Source organism: Nyctereutes procyonoides, unplaced genomic scaffold, assembly GCF_905146905.1.
Source record: "Nyctereutes procyonoides isolate TBG_1078 unplaced genomic scaffold, NYPRO_anot_genome, whole genome shotgun sequence".
NCBI lineage: Eukaryota > Metazoa > Chordata > Mammalia > Carnivora > Canidae > Nyctereutes > Nyctereutes procyonoides.
In genome coordinates, this window is record NW_026575146.1 from 38,245,201 (window position 1) to 38,260,247 (window position 15,047).

Genomic DNA, 15,047 nt, shown 5'->3' on the forward strand with positions numbered 1-15,047 from the left:
TCTGAACACTTCGTGTGCATTATCCTGATTAATCCATGTAACATTCCTAAGGCATAAGAATTATTTTCTTCACCACATCGTGAGTCATCATAAGCTCCTCCCTCCCAACCTTCCCTCCCCAGGTACTCCATTAATCTTGAGTAAATCTGGATCCTGGATTTCCTGGATTTTTCTAGAAGCTGAGCTCAGCTGCTCTGTGGTTCTCTGGTTTCCTGCTCCTCCTTGTTGATATTGCCCATTAATATTGCCAAGAGTGGGAAGAACTGGTGAAACAAATATTAGGCTGGTAAATGATGGGAACCAGACCACTGGTTACCTCTTCTACAGCTGATGGGCTGAAATTATTTTACAAGAGCCCTCTCCACAAGAGTGACCATGTTTTACTCGTAATCACAAGATTGGAAATTGCCTAAAGAGGTTCTCTCCTTCAGCCCTCCTTTTGTTTCAAGAATGAGATGTATTGAAAGTAGCTGACACAGACGTTTCCCTGTCATAGGCTCAAAAGGAATCACTGGAAGTTTCCCTGGGGATTGCATGTCCTTTTCTCACAATTCAACCCAACTATTTAGTAATTACTTCCTGCATTCTTGGCTCTACTCAAGGCACTCCAAAGGTATGCCACGTACACAAATGTGAATAAATTTCCAACTCTATCTTTGAGGAGTTTACAGTTTTGTTGGAAGAAAAAAATTTAAATTTTGATAAGTACAGTGTCACAAAAAGATGTTCAGACAATTTATTAACATATCTTATTTAGCAAGCAGAATAGATGCTCAACTGTTCAAAATGCCACCACCAGCCATTGATGAGTTGCTGACACTGCTGTCAATATACACCATGGTGCGGTCGTGTCTGAAAGCCGGACACATTTCCTTAGGATATTACAAAGCAAAATGCAGTATGTGCTATAAAAGCCAGAAAGCTGAAATACACCAGGGCACGAGGACTGAAGAAATCATACCAAGCCAGGAAGGTTTGGAAAGGGTTTTCTCATGGCAAAATGTGTACTGGAAACTGGCATTTTCCCCCATGATTTAAGTATGACTCCTACTTCTCTAGCTTTTCAAAGACACAGACATAGAGCCTCATCCTGCAAAGTCTACAAGCAACTGTCCATAGACTTCACAACTCACAAGAAGACTGTTTCTACCACCAAGCCATCCCTTCTTTACAATGAGCAACCTCAATGCCTTTTCTTCTTCATGGTGTGCATTTTCCATGCTTTAAATCATTTTTGCTGGGTTCCTCTGGACTTTATCCAAGTTTCCATGTCATGCTTAAACTGTATGGGCCCAAAGTGAAGATGGTGCTTTAACAAAGGCCTCCAGAGGTGAAACATAATACAAAGATTCCTCTGCGGCTGGAGAAGGTTATACTACTGCCGAAGAAAATTAATAAACTTTCAACCGTTTTACCTAAGTGCTTTTTAATTAATATATTTACCAAAATGCTCACCCAAAGAGGGCCAGAGCATGTGTGGAATTGGAGCTGGAAGAGGAAATGTTCTTCCTATAATTTAGCCCACATGAACAGTGATCAAAAGTTCAGTGACCAATACTTTGGCCAAATTTCTGGGACCCAGATGAATACTTTAGGCAAATGAAAGCCTGTGGTATATAAGGCCCCTATAAAAGTTACATTTACGTGAATTGAGCTGGTGGTCTTAGGAAGGTTTGAAGTAGAAGCGGGGGGCTGGGGAAGGCAAGGGGACCAGATGTGAACATAACCAAAAACACTACTGCAGTTGGCACTTCAGAGTACCTTTGTTGGCAAACTTAGTATGGACCCAGAGATTTAATGGATGAAAACACAAAGCTACCCTCTGATGACTAAAGACAGCACACATGAAGCACACAGCCAGGGGAGGATTAAGCAAATGCAAGCTATTATTTTATCAGCAGTATAGTTGTGATGGACAAGCACAGTGATAAATGAAGGGAAAACTTAGTCATAGCGTGTCAGACACAGAAGGGAGTGTGGGAAGGACTCCATTCCCAGGCCTCACGTTTCAACACAAGGACATGCGTCCCTGAAGTGGCACCCCTGACCTGGCTTGGGCTGCTCTGCTGGGCATGGCTACACTGGCTTTCCTCTTTTCCAGTCTGCTTGCCTACAGACAGGGTACTTAATGGCCATGGGTTAGGCTGTGGGTATCTGTGTTGTGGAGGTCACAGCAGTCCAGCTGGGCAGGTAGCTGGATGGGTAAATCTGTCTAGCTTGGAAATGGAATTTTAGCCCGCTGAGGCTGTGCACCCGAGTATTCCCCAGTCCAGCTTCTGGCAATTGCAGAACATTTTCTCTGCTCTCTTTCTGCCTGTTTCACAGCTGGCTGTATACTTTAAGGGACAAGAAAGGAATCATACTGACCCCCTTCCCCTAAATCCCAACAGGAATTTCAGATGCCGTCTCTCCCCAGAATGCCCACTTGAAGTGGCCATGGCCTCCTCCTTCACAATTATGGATGCAAACAAAGTGAAAAGCCATCTCAGTGGCCTCCAGGCAGCAGAGAGAGCACATAAGAAATGGTTGTTGCCCACTCCCCAACCTCATATCCCTGGGAATATGACTACAAGGACAAAATAACAATTTTTTTTCTTTGCCTTCCCTGAAGGCACATGGATTTTAACTGCACACCTCCTCTGATAGTCAAGCAGCCCTCAGGCTGCTTCTTTACCATGAAGAATTAGATAACCTCAAGTAAAATCTTTATGCTACAGAGCAAGAAAGTATGACTTTGCCCCAAGAAACCTATCCAAGCAGTACGGTCAGCATCTTCACACTCAAAGGCAGAACTCTCATGTTCTGTCTTCTGTTCTAATGCAACACATTCCAATCAGTAACAGTGACTCAGTCATGGCACTGAATCTTCAGGCAGGAAGGTGGATCAGACTCCAGGTGAGGCGTGGACAAATTATACACAGTTTGTAAAAGTCCCCAGGTGGGGCGACTGGGAGGCATAGTCAGTTAAGTGTTTGACTCTTTTGGCTTAGGTCATAAGCTAGGAGTCCTGGGATCAAGCACCACATCGGGCTCCATGCAAAATCTGCTTGAGATTTTCTCTCCCCCTACTTCTGCCCCTCTCAGTCAAGCTCTGCCTCTCAAACAAATAAATAAATCTTTAAAAAAAAAAAAAAAAAAAAGTCCCCAGGTAAGATTCTGAATCACATGTGTAAGGGGTCAAGCCCAGATAGGAATCCAGGTGTTGTAACTCAGTAGAGATATGAACATGGACACATTGCTGCCTAAAGCCTCTGTATCTTTATCTATAAAATGGAGATTTAAAAAAGCCAATCTACCTTTTAGGCTTATCCACAGGACTAACTAAGATAACATTTAGATCAAGATTTTCCCTGACTTCAAACATCCAGTGACTTCTGTGTCAATTCAGGAAAGGCTAAGATATGTTGCAATAACAAATAACACCAATGTTTCAGTGGCTTAATAAAAAAAAAAAAAGTTTATTTCTTGCTTAAAACAAGTCCACTGAAGATCCAAGTAACTCTCCAGAGCACCTGTCCTCCCTACACAGAAATCCTGAAATTGCCAAATGAGGCCTATCTGAGCTCAGTGGCAGAGGAAGGGATCACTTGAAGGTCTCAAATGCAACTAAATATTCCCACATGGAAGTAACATGTGTCACTTCTGTCCACAATTCTCCTCTTCCCTGAAGCGTGCATAAATAAAATCCAATAAACTACCAGGACACTCTATATAGCTGAGAGAAGATAGTCTAAAATGGGCAAGTTCCTAAGCAGGAAGTGGAAATTACCTCCCCTCCTCCAAAAAGCAAAACCCAAGCAATAAGACATGCCTATCATAGGAGAGCACTTGATGGCTCTATGTCCTAACAGTACCAACCACCACTGCAGCCACTGCAGTAAGACTGAAAGCAGCATGGCAAAATACAATTGACACTAAAGGAATCTGCACTAAAAGCATATCTTAGTTGGTTTTCAAGGATGAACTACTATTACTCTGGGCTTTCTCTACCAGAAGGTACTGGACCTACTGACTCTGTGTAAACAGGAAAAGTGATTAAACTGAGCTGAGTGTAAAGGTCCTAAGAATGAACATGATACAACGATGCACATTTTGGACACTCTGTACCTCCTATGTACATTCCCCTCCTCCCTTTTGGTTCTGAAGCTAGAAATAGCTGGACGTCTGGGGAGGCTGCAAGTGAACATCCAATGGCCTACGCTGATTTTTAAAAACTTGAAACTCAGGGATCCCTGGATGGCTCAGTGATTTAGCGCCTGCTTTTGGCCCAGGGCGCAGTCCTGGAGTCCTGGGACTGAGTCCCGCATCAGGCTCCCAGAATGGAGCCTGCTTCTCCCTCTGCCTGTGTCTCTGCCTCTCTCTCTCTCTCTCTCTCTCATGAATAAATAAAAATCTTAAAAAAAAAAAGAAAAAACTTGAAACTGATTTTTCTCTGATCCACCCTGAAAAAAAGAAGAAATCGCTACCAAATTAAACAGACTCCTGACCCAGTAGGTTCCCCGTAACCCCACAACCCTGTGACAGCTACCTGTGTCCTGTGCTCCAAAGCAGGCTGACTAGCCCCACTGAGGGAGGTCGTCCCTATAGATGTACTGCTAACAGCAGTCCCCGGAACCCTTACAGTGGAGGGGCCTACAGAGTAATCCAACGATAAGCAACTCCTTTTTATTAAGTTGTGTTTTAACCAAATAAACACTGAAAACCAAAGTTAAAAAGTATAGAAGGAAGGAAAGTGTTGAATCTGAGGGCCCTGTTGACTTAACCAAAACATAAAACTATTGTACCTGACTTCCCAGAGGACTTCATATATACTTCTTTTCTTTTTCTTTCTGCATAAATAATATGCCCACATTTCTGCCTCTCAAGACTCTTTCTCTCTCAGTAGGGTTTTTCCTGCTTTGATTAATCATATTTTGGTTTAGTTTCTCAGCAGGGATGACTCACATTCCCAGTGCTTGGAATACACACATCATACCACTCCCTTCCGTGTTTGTTTTTCAGAAGTTCCCAAATACCGACCTGAAGTCAGCCTCGGAAGGTGTGAGTGATCTCTCTGCTGCCAGATCCTCGGACAAGCAGATCTCTGGCTTCATTTCTGCCCAGGAGCCCACTGCGATCGTGAAGGTAGAGGCTGGCATCGGCATAGTTACATAGTAATGCCAACTTGCACGCCCTATAAACAGGAGAGAAACAGCCACAATGAAATCAAGGAAGGGTTTCTGGACCTTACTCTTTGGTTTTTCTCTCTAGGCACTTGAAGAACTTGTGTGATAAAATGGTATGAGCTATTCTTGGGTTGGGGGGGGGTCATATCTACCACAGGAGCATCACTGTAGGTCTCAGGGAGAGCACAGAGGGCTGCTGGTTTTAGGGTGGTCTTCTGTATCTCCTTGAAGACCAGGAATCAGTTTAAAGCGCTTCAAGTAGGCTATCAACAAAGGGTGGTAACTGAGGTGGTCACATATGGGCTGCAAATATGCAAGGGGGCAGGCTGCATGCTGCTACAGAGACAAGAACGTGTTTTCTTCATACTTAATGCCTAGCACAGTGTTTGGCACAAAAAAAAGGACGCTCTGCTGAATGAACGAATGACCAAATGAATGATTGCTCCTTTGGTGCTAAACTGTTTTGTCTACATTCAATTTAAGTCACTCTGAAATGGCTATGGTAGAGAACAATGAGACTAGGGAAGGAAGATACCTGGGTTTCAGTCTCAACTCTGAAACTAATTAGCTGTGGAAGCTTAGATTTATCCCTCATCCTTTTTATCTGTTTATGTACTGGGCTAGTCCCCCATTCCTTACTGAGCAGATGAAAACCAAGCCTGGAGAGGTTCTGGGATGCTGAGGACTCTCCATGAGTTTGTAACCGGCCAGGAATTTCAGCAGGGGCTCCCCGCCCCAGCTGAGGGTGTGCAAACCACTGAGGCCAAACCATAGTGACAGTGTTTACCAAAAGAACAAATGATTGATGGCTTATAACACTATCCTTCCTGAATTCTAAGATGGGAAAATGCTTTTAATGTTTCTGAAATCTGAATGTGTCATACGACCTGATCTAATACAGTATTTTTTTTTTGAGCATCTGCTATAAATTGATGGGAGTGCCTGAGGGAAACTGATATGACCTCATATAATAGAACACACTTCCATGGAAGGAACTTCCATTCCATGAATACCCCCTCGTCTCTCTTTCAGCCCCTTACTAACTCCTTTGCAAGAGCTATTCCTCTCATTCTTGTTAAAAGTTTTAGATGGTCAGACACTCATGGAGTGGCCTGCGATTGTCCAATTTGATCAATGAGTGGATAAGATGTCAAATTCAGGATCGAAATAGTAACCATGCCCATATTGGCCAGCAGATATAACATGACATTTTTCAAAATGTTTTACCACTAAAAATGAAAAATAAAGGTTAGATTTTGATCTCCCTATGCTTTGTCTCTCAACTAATTCTGGACTTAGGAAGGTAGAGGGGTCATTATTTATTATCCCCTGAATCTCTACCAACTTAGATCCAAAGAAATACATTACAGGACTCCTCCAATGAAAAACAAAACTTTATTTTTTTAAAGATTTATTTATATATTCATTCAGAGAGAGTGAGAGAGAAGCAGAGACACAGGCAGAGGGAGAAGCAGGCCCCATGCAGGAAGCCCGATGTAGGACTCGATCCCGGGTCTCCAGGATCACACCCCGGGCTGCAGGCGGCGCTAAACCTCTGCGCCACCAGGGCTGCCCGAAAAACAAAACTTTAAATCAAAATGTAAGCATAGGGGAAAATATGATACCACATTTAAATAAATATGACATGACATCAAGTTTTGAAGTCCCTAGAGGGGATCCCTGAAGAAGGAATGTAGAAGGGCATGCTCACAACTAGTGGAAGCCCATCACAGAAGCAGCCATGCTCTCAGACTTGCTCTAAGTTCATCCTACTTGTGCAGTCAGAATGGCCACTCTTGACATCAGTCTCGCCACAGCTAAGAAGTGAAAGTGCACTCCTTTTTAAATGTTGGAGCCAGACCAGTGATATGTGTAGCTTCTACGGAGCTTGAAAGAAAGCCACAGCTTTAAAGAGAACTGCCGATCTGATCCCCAGCCAGTAAGAAGCAACAGACAGTCACAGCAGTCTTGATAAAGGCATGATACGGATCTCACACTATGTGCTGCACTGAGCCCACCTCCCTTGTTTTTCCACCTTCCCTTCACTACCTCATCCTCTGCAACCTGACACCTCCCCAAGGTTCCTCCACAAGAACTTCACCTTGGACTGGACAACATGATGAGAGGATGAGAGGTTGGGGGGCAGCGGTGCAGATGGAAGAAGAAGAAAGGAGTTGTGGGAGAGGAATTAACTCTTTGGAAAGGTTTGTTTTAAAGCTTGACTAACTGAATTCACTTAATCAAAGGGCTGTGGCCTGGTCATTCTTTCTCTGAAGGATATTCTGGAGTGTTTACCATGGGCCACTGAATTTCCCTTTTAAAAACTTCAGTCACTTGGGCATCAATAAACAAACAGTGATGGTGAGGCTTTCAGGTACAAATGGAAGAGTGGACACATGAGGCTACTTTTGCTTCCTCCCCAAACCCAATTAAAGGATAGTGAAAGGATTTTTTTTTTAATTTTAAAGTAATCTCTACCCCCAATGTGGGGTTTGAACTCACAACCCAGGGATCAGAGTCACACACTCCCCCAACTGAGCCAGCCAGGCACCCTGTAAAATGATTTTTTTCAAAATCCATAAACCAAGAACAGGGAGAATAAAATAGGAGACAACAGCTGTACAATACTGGAAACTAATGCAGATGGAGGCAGGGAAATGGCACAGCCGACCTGAATCCAAAATTAGCAGTGGAGAGACAGGAGCCACCTCATCTTAACCCGTAGAAACTCCAAAAGGATGGGGGTGGAAGAAGCTCAGCAGGCCTGGTGGAAAGACTACCTAAAAAGGACTTAGATCCCCAGACAGAGTCCCCTATTCCACATACCTGGGCTATTTCTCTATCCCCCCAAACCCCAGCAAATACCTGGAGATTCATTTTCTATAGAGAGTAAAATAGAGGGCCTCTAGACTGGGGGCTGCACGAGGGGGAGGAGGGGGAAACAGCACAGTTGAAGGCAAATGAATGAGATTAGATGAACATATGCATATCAGATGCTGAGACCACCAGCCATCTTCTCTTATTTGGTTCCCAGAATGTGGGCTATCAGGCTTTTACCCTCCAGGCAGAGGAATGAAAAAATGCTCAAGAGAAGACAACTAAGGAGACTCATGTCAGAGTGTCCAATGATCAGGAGGTGTTCTAATATCAGCCCATGATGAAACTTACAATAGAGAAGCCCTATGCAGGCACTCAGAGCTTCCAACCAGCATTTTAGTGTCCCTCCCTCCCCACACCATTCCTTAATGCTGGCAGACAAATCAAGCTCCTCCAGCACCTCTAGAAAGCCCCTTTTGTGACCCTGAGAGACCAAAATAAACAGAAACAAGCAACTTGAAGGTCAGTGGTCTTGCAAGGGGAAGAAAACTTCAAAGAACACCAAACACGGGATCCCTGGGTGGCGCAGCGGTTTGGCGCCTGCCTTTGGCCCAGGGCGCGATCCTGGAGACCCAGGATCGAATCCTACGTCGGGCTCCCGGTGCATGGAGCCTGCTTCTCCCTCTGCCTGTGTCTCTGCCTCTCTCTCTCTCTCACTGTGTGCCTATCATAAATAAAAAAAATAAATAAAAAAAAAGAACACCAAACACATACCACTAAGAGCTAAGTACTGCTGTGCTGAAATAATAGCATAATATAAAAAAGGAGCATTCCAAAGTAAAGAGAATGAAAAATATAATGGAAGAAAAGAAAAACTCAATAAAAGTGTGAGATGGAATATAAAGCTGGAGAAGTCTCCTAGAAAGTAGAGCAAAAAGAAAAAAAAAAAAAAAGAGGGAAAAATAGAAACCAGCTCAGCAGGTCCAATAACCAACTAATAGAAGCTCCAGAAAAAGATTACAGAGAAAACAGAAGGGAGAAAAGCATAAGCTGAAAAAACTGTGAACATTTCCCCAAATTTAAGGGCCCATGATCTTCCAACTTGAAATGGCACATAATAGCCAGGACACTGGATACAAATCAATCCACATCGAGATACATCATTATGAAATTCAGAACCCTAGGGACAAAGACAAGATTCCACAAGCTTCCAGAAAGAGGAGGAAAAAAAAAATCACATATAATAAGGACATTTTCAGACATGCAGTTTCACAAAAAATTCACCTCCCACGTATCCTATTCTCTGGAAGCTACTTAAGTATGTAAAATATGCTTCAAAAAGATATAGTAAACCAAGAGGAAGGCAGGCAAGCCAATACAAGAGAGAAGCAAAGGGAACCTGTAGAATAATGGAGGCAGGCGATCCCAGGAGCCAGCGGTGTGCCCAGGAGAGAGGGCAACCCTGCTCTTCAGAGCAGCTCCCAGAGCCTGCGGAGAGACTGTGTCGGAGGAGAGAAATTACAGGAAACCTGATGTATTTGAGCATCTTAGAAGATTTAAACAACTTTCCAAGCCTCTGGGGTTGGTAAATACTTAGAAAACTGAGCAAAGGGCAGCCCGGGTGGCTCAGGAGTTAAGCGCCGCCTTCAGCCCAGGGCCTGATCCTGGAGATCCCAGTCCCATGTCAGGCTCCCTGCATGGAGCCTGCTTCTCCCTGTGCCTGTGTCTCTGCCTCTCTCTCTCTGTGTCTCTCATAAATAAATAAATAAAATCGAAAGAAGAAAGAAGAAAGAAAGAAAGAAAGAAAGAAAGAAAGAAAGAAAGAAAGAAAGAAAGAAAAGAAAACCAAAGAGGAAAAACAAACAATAACACAATGATTAACTCCATGAAAAACATTGTACAGAAATAATCATGTAATCACAGTTGTACAAGAGTCTGCTTTTAATACCACAGATATAAAGAATATTAATCTAATCAAGGTCATGATATTAATTGTATCAGGAAGATGGGATTTGTGGAAGGGGGTATGTGTATAATGGCGGGGTGGAGAGAGCTAAGTCCCTACCTGTCAGAGTGGGAAGATCAACCTTGAACAACCATGCATCTTACTGAACAACGTGGACATACATGTCAGGTAATTAGCTAAAGCAGGTAAAAGTAGTTACATCTGAAACAGAAGAAATACAGTACATGTACTGAGGACTGCTATTTTGGGGAGGAGTCTATTAAGCCCAGTAGAACCATTTGACTCTTTGAATATGTGCCTTTCTAGTTTAAAAAAAAAAATCAGTCGATTAATTAAAAGGTGATGTTAAGAAAAAAAAAAGAATAGTATCTCTGGTCCTGAGGTAATATTAAAATGATAAGACATACCTCAGAAGGAAGAGGAAATTTAGAGACAAGGAAGAGGCACTAATGCATTAGAAAATTCTTTTAAGAATAAAACATTGACAATGCTTTTGGATATGACATGTAAAGCACACGCAACAAAAGCAAAAATACACAAGTGGGACTACATCAAACGAAACTAAAAAGCTTCTGCACAGCAAAACAAAAACAAAAACCCATCAACAAAATGAAAGGGCAACTCACAGAATAGGAGAAAATATTTGCAAACCACATATCTGATAAAGAACTAGTATCAACACATATAAAGAACTCATACAACTCAACAGCAAAAAATATGATTAATAATGAGTAAAGAACCTGAATAGACATTTTTCCAAAGGAGATATTCAAATTGCCAACAGATACATGGAAGGTGCTCAACATCATCTATCATCAGGGGAATGTCAATCAAAAAATCACAGTGAGATATCATCTTCCACCTGTCAGAATGGCTAGTATCAAAAAGACAAGAAACAAGTGCTGGTAAGAACGTGGAGCAAAAGGGAGCCCTTGTGCATAATTGCTGGGAATGTAAATTGGTGCAACCACTATGAAAAACAGTATAGAAGTTCCTCAAAAAGTTAAAATAAAACCACCATATGATTCAGCAATGTCTCTTCTGGGTATATACCTAAAGGAAATGAAATCATTATCCTGATTGTAGAAATGAAATTTCAACATTCCTTTTTTTTTTTTTTTAATTTTTTAATTTTTATTTATTTATGATAGTCACAGAGAGAGAGAGAAAGAAGCAGAGACACAGGCAGAGGGAGAAGCAGGCTCCATGCACCGGGAGCCCGACGTGGGATTCGATCCCGGGTCTCCAGGATCGCGCCCTGGGCCAAAGGCAGGCGCCAAACCGCTGCGCCACCCAGGGATCCCAATTTCAACATTCCTATGTTCATTGAAACATTATTCACAATGGCCAAGACATGAAAACAACTTAAATGTCCATCAACAGAAGAATGGATAAAGAAATGCAGTATATATGCACAATGGACTACTACTCAGCCATAAAAAAGGGAAATCCTGCCATTTGGACGACATGAATGGACACTGAAGGCATTATGCTAAGTGAAATATGTCAGACAAAGACAAATACTGAATGGTCTTACATATTTGTGGAATCTAAAAAGCCATCAATCTCATTGAAACATATTATTGGTGTCTGCCAGCAATAGGAGCAGGGGAGGTGGCAGAGAAATGGGTAAAGGGGGTCAAAGGGTACAACCCAGTTGTATCAAGTTCTGGGATGTAAATGTATAGCAAAGTGACTATAGTTAACAATACTGTACTGTATTGTATATTTGTAAGTTGCTAAGACAGTAGATCTTAAAAGTTCTCAAAATAAAAAAAAAATTATAACTACATGAGGTGGTGAATGTGTTAACTAACTTAATTGTGGTAATCATTCCACAATACACACACATATCAAATCATGATGTTGTACACCCTAAACAATGTTATATGTCCATTATAGATCAATAAAGCTGGGAGGGACAAGAATGAAAGAGTGTACACAATAGGCTTTCTCCCTACACTTTGCATTGAAGTGTTGACCTGATTTTTTCTGTCTCTCCGATTCTTGTACCATACACACATCTGACACGTGGGCAAGAGACTTGTGGAAACAGCAAGAACTAGAGTTGCTTTCCAGAGAGAACAGTCCTAATGGAATAAGGGGTATCTGTTTGATGCCTGCCCAAGGTCATAGTGAGTGCCCAAATCACATCCTGTCCCAGGGCCTTTACCAAAATGTCTATATCCTAGAGGAGGTGTAGAGAGGGTACTGGAAGCCATAAAGAGATGTGATGGGAGAGGAATGACATCAATGTTTTTGTTTTCCAGTTTTGGGGTCTGTTTTAAAGGCAGAAACCTTAAATGACCTAAAATTTGGGATTGAGATAGCAAAAGTGATAGGAAAATCTCAATTAAGTCCAGCAAAAATTTTGCAGAACTGTCATTCTCCCCTGTAGTCTTCGCCAAAGTTAAATAATGGAAAGAAAAGGATGCGGGGGGGGGGGGGGGGGAGGTATAGGTATATTGAAAATATCACCCAAATCCGTATTTTAAATTCTCAAGATGATTTTCTTCTATACCACTCTCAAGATTTTTCATTTTTTAAGATTCTTAAAGTTCCTCTATTTGTAGGGCTCATTTGGAATAAACAGTTTCACACTTAAAGTTTCCACAGCAAAAAAGTTTTCTAGGCTACCAAGTGACAGTTAAACAGGGGTGGATCAAGGGGCTGGGCCAAATAAGAACTGGCTAGGAACACATTTCCCAGAGACCCTGGTTGGACCCTTCACAGAAGCTCCCCAAAGCTGTCCAGCCCTGGGCTTCTTGCCCAACCCTGGGTGAATGTTGGAGCCACTGCTGTGACAACTGAATGCTTCCAGCTCTCTGGGGGAGGTTTTTACTAGTTTCTTACTATGAGGGCATGTCTGGTAGGAAAGCCTCATTTGGGCTGTCTGTTAATGGATTATTCCACTGAGCCCAATCTTGTATGAAGACTACCCACTGCCACAGGGAGCTAGGTGCTCAAGAAATACCTGATCCTGATCTCATCCTCAAACCCGACTGCAAAAAAATACAAATAACAAGGTGAAATTACTGCCCCCAGAAAGCAGAGCATGCATTCCAAAGGCAAAGAGAAATAATTTCTGGATTATCTATTGTTTGGGATAAGCCTACCTTGCAAAGAGAATTGATGAGAGCTTATTTCTTCTAAATATGTCCATTGATTGAGCTCCAGCTCTGGAATCTGACTGCTGGGGTTCAATACCTGGAGCCACATTGTGCCCAGTGTGGGCACATTGCTTAATCTATGTATCAATCTCCTCATCTGTAACAAGGGAATAATCATAGTATCTGCCTCCTAGGATTATGTGAGGATTAAATTAGATAATATACAGAGAAATCACTAGACATAGTAATTGGCACATAATAAGTGTTAAAGAAATGTTAACTGCTGTTGTCTTTACAACTCCCTCCCCCTGTTGCTTGGGCTGACTGTCTGGAGGCAGAGACAAAGAATGTTGGAGGTATGGCTGCCACATGTGCACCGAAGCCTGTGGCCTGATGAGGCCCACATATGGGGTTTAAGGTTGAATGGCATTAAAACGCAGTGCACACAAAGCCATCCATTTAAAGGAGAATGACAGCCCAAAGGGGGCATCCTGTATGACTTCATATAGAATGGGCCATTTGGAGACTATTTAAATGGTGTTTACTTTAAATGAGCCATCCTCGATGAAATAGACAGTGAATGCCTTCATCCTTTTTGATTCAATCCACTTGCCCTAGACTCCCTTGCTACACCAGCTGCAAAACAAAGAGAGCATGCTGTACTTGAATTAACCCAGAGTTTTTCCTCTGCAAAGGCCAGGAGTCCATCACACCACTGGATGATTTCACGGCCAGGCCGGATTCATTAGCAAGACTTACAGGGAGGGAGAGGTAGGAAGGGACCCAGAGGAAGTGGCACTCCCTAACCGAACAGGCTTGAGCAGCCACCCATCTAGCCTCCCTTCTGGGCCTCCTCAGAAAGTTCCTGAATACCCCTACATCACCTTTTCAAATTATTTAGTTAGGGTGGAAAATTCTTATACTCTGATAGTCTCCCTAGTAAGACAGATACATCTTATCAAGTATTGTTCTTATCATAATAGAAGCTGCCACAAGATCCAAATAGACATGTTCATGTCCAAAACAGGACTGAAATTTTCTTTAAAGATAACTGTATTTTTTTCTAGGTATGAAAAGGACTTGGAATGGGTCACTTTTCAAATCATAAGAGGCAGTTTAAAATTTAGTTTTGAAAATTCTTCTAACTAAAGAGGGTTAAAACAATTGCCTTTGATTTTCTCATTTATCACATTTTTAAAATAAAACTGTCCTATGAATAGTTTTGAAGATTCTATCTTCCAAAGGAGGAAGACTGAAGAGGAAAAAGGAAGAACATGATACAATCAGTCCATGGAGGGGGGGCACCGTTTACACCAAACCTGTGATTAACTTTGCTAATTATTTTGGAAAATCATTCTTATAAAAAAAAATTAAGAGAAGAAAATTAAGATACTATAGTCATTTTTACACATCAATCATGCTCAAGAATAGTCAATTAAATACAAAATGTATGGAACATCACAGTTTTATCCTTAGGGGAGTCTTGGAAATACTCATAAAACATATTATAAGAATACACCATTCATAACCCTTCTGCTTCTACAGAGGTGAAAGCAGATTATTTATCTTTGCAAAGTTTTTTTTTTTTAAGATTTTATTTATTTATTCATGAGAGACACACACAGAGAGGCAGAGACATAGGCAGAGGGAGAAGCAGGCTCCATGCAGGGAGCCTGACGTGGAACTCGAACCCGGGACTCCAGGATCACGCCCTGGGCTGAAGGCGTTGCCAAACCACTGAGCCACCCGGGCTGCCCATATCTTTGCAAAGTTAAACATCTCACAGAATCTTCTGTATTTAAAAAGTTATTGCTTTCCCTGGAAATTAAAACAGGCACTTAAAGTCTTCCTATTAAGCATTTACTTTATCTTTTAAACTCTTGCACTGTACATTAGACAAGTAACATTCATTTGGAAACATCGGATTGATACATGCTTTTATTTAACATATCAGATTTCTTTCCCCAATTCTTCTGTCATCCCTGCTCA

At 42.0% G+C, this 15,047-nt stretch overlaps 1 protein-coding gene across 16 annotated transcripts in view; it reads right to left on the bottom strand.

Annotated features, from left to right (window-relative positions):
* Positions 1 to 15,047, bottom strand: part of AOPEP (aminopeptidase O (putative)) — a 335,041-nt gene that overhangs the window by 252,806 nt on the left and 67,188 nt on the right. For all 16 annotated transcript variants that reach the window (XR_008662500.1, XR_008662501.1, XR_008662502.1 and 13 more), the window contains one exon: positions 5,020 to 5,173. Coding sequence is in view for 9 of the 16 variants with exons in the window: in XM_055310035.1 (XP_055166010.1) it covers positions 5,020 to 5,173 (154 nt within the window). In the remaining 7 variants the exon portion in view is untranslated. The remainder of the gene's footprint in view (positions 1 to 5,019; positions 5,174 to 15,047) is intronic.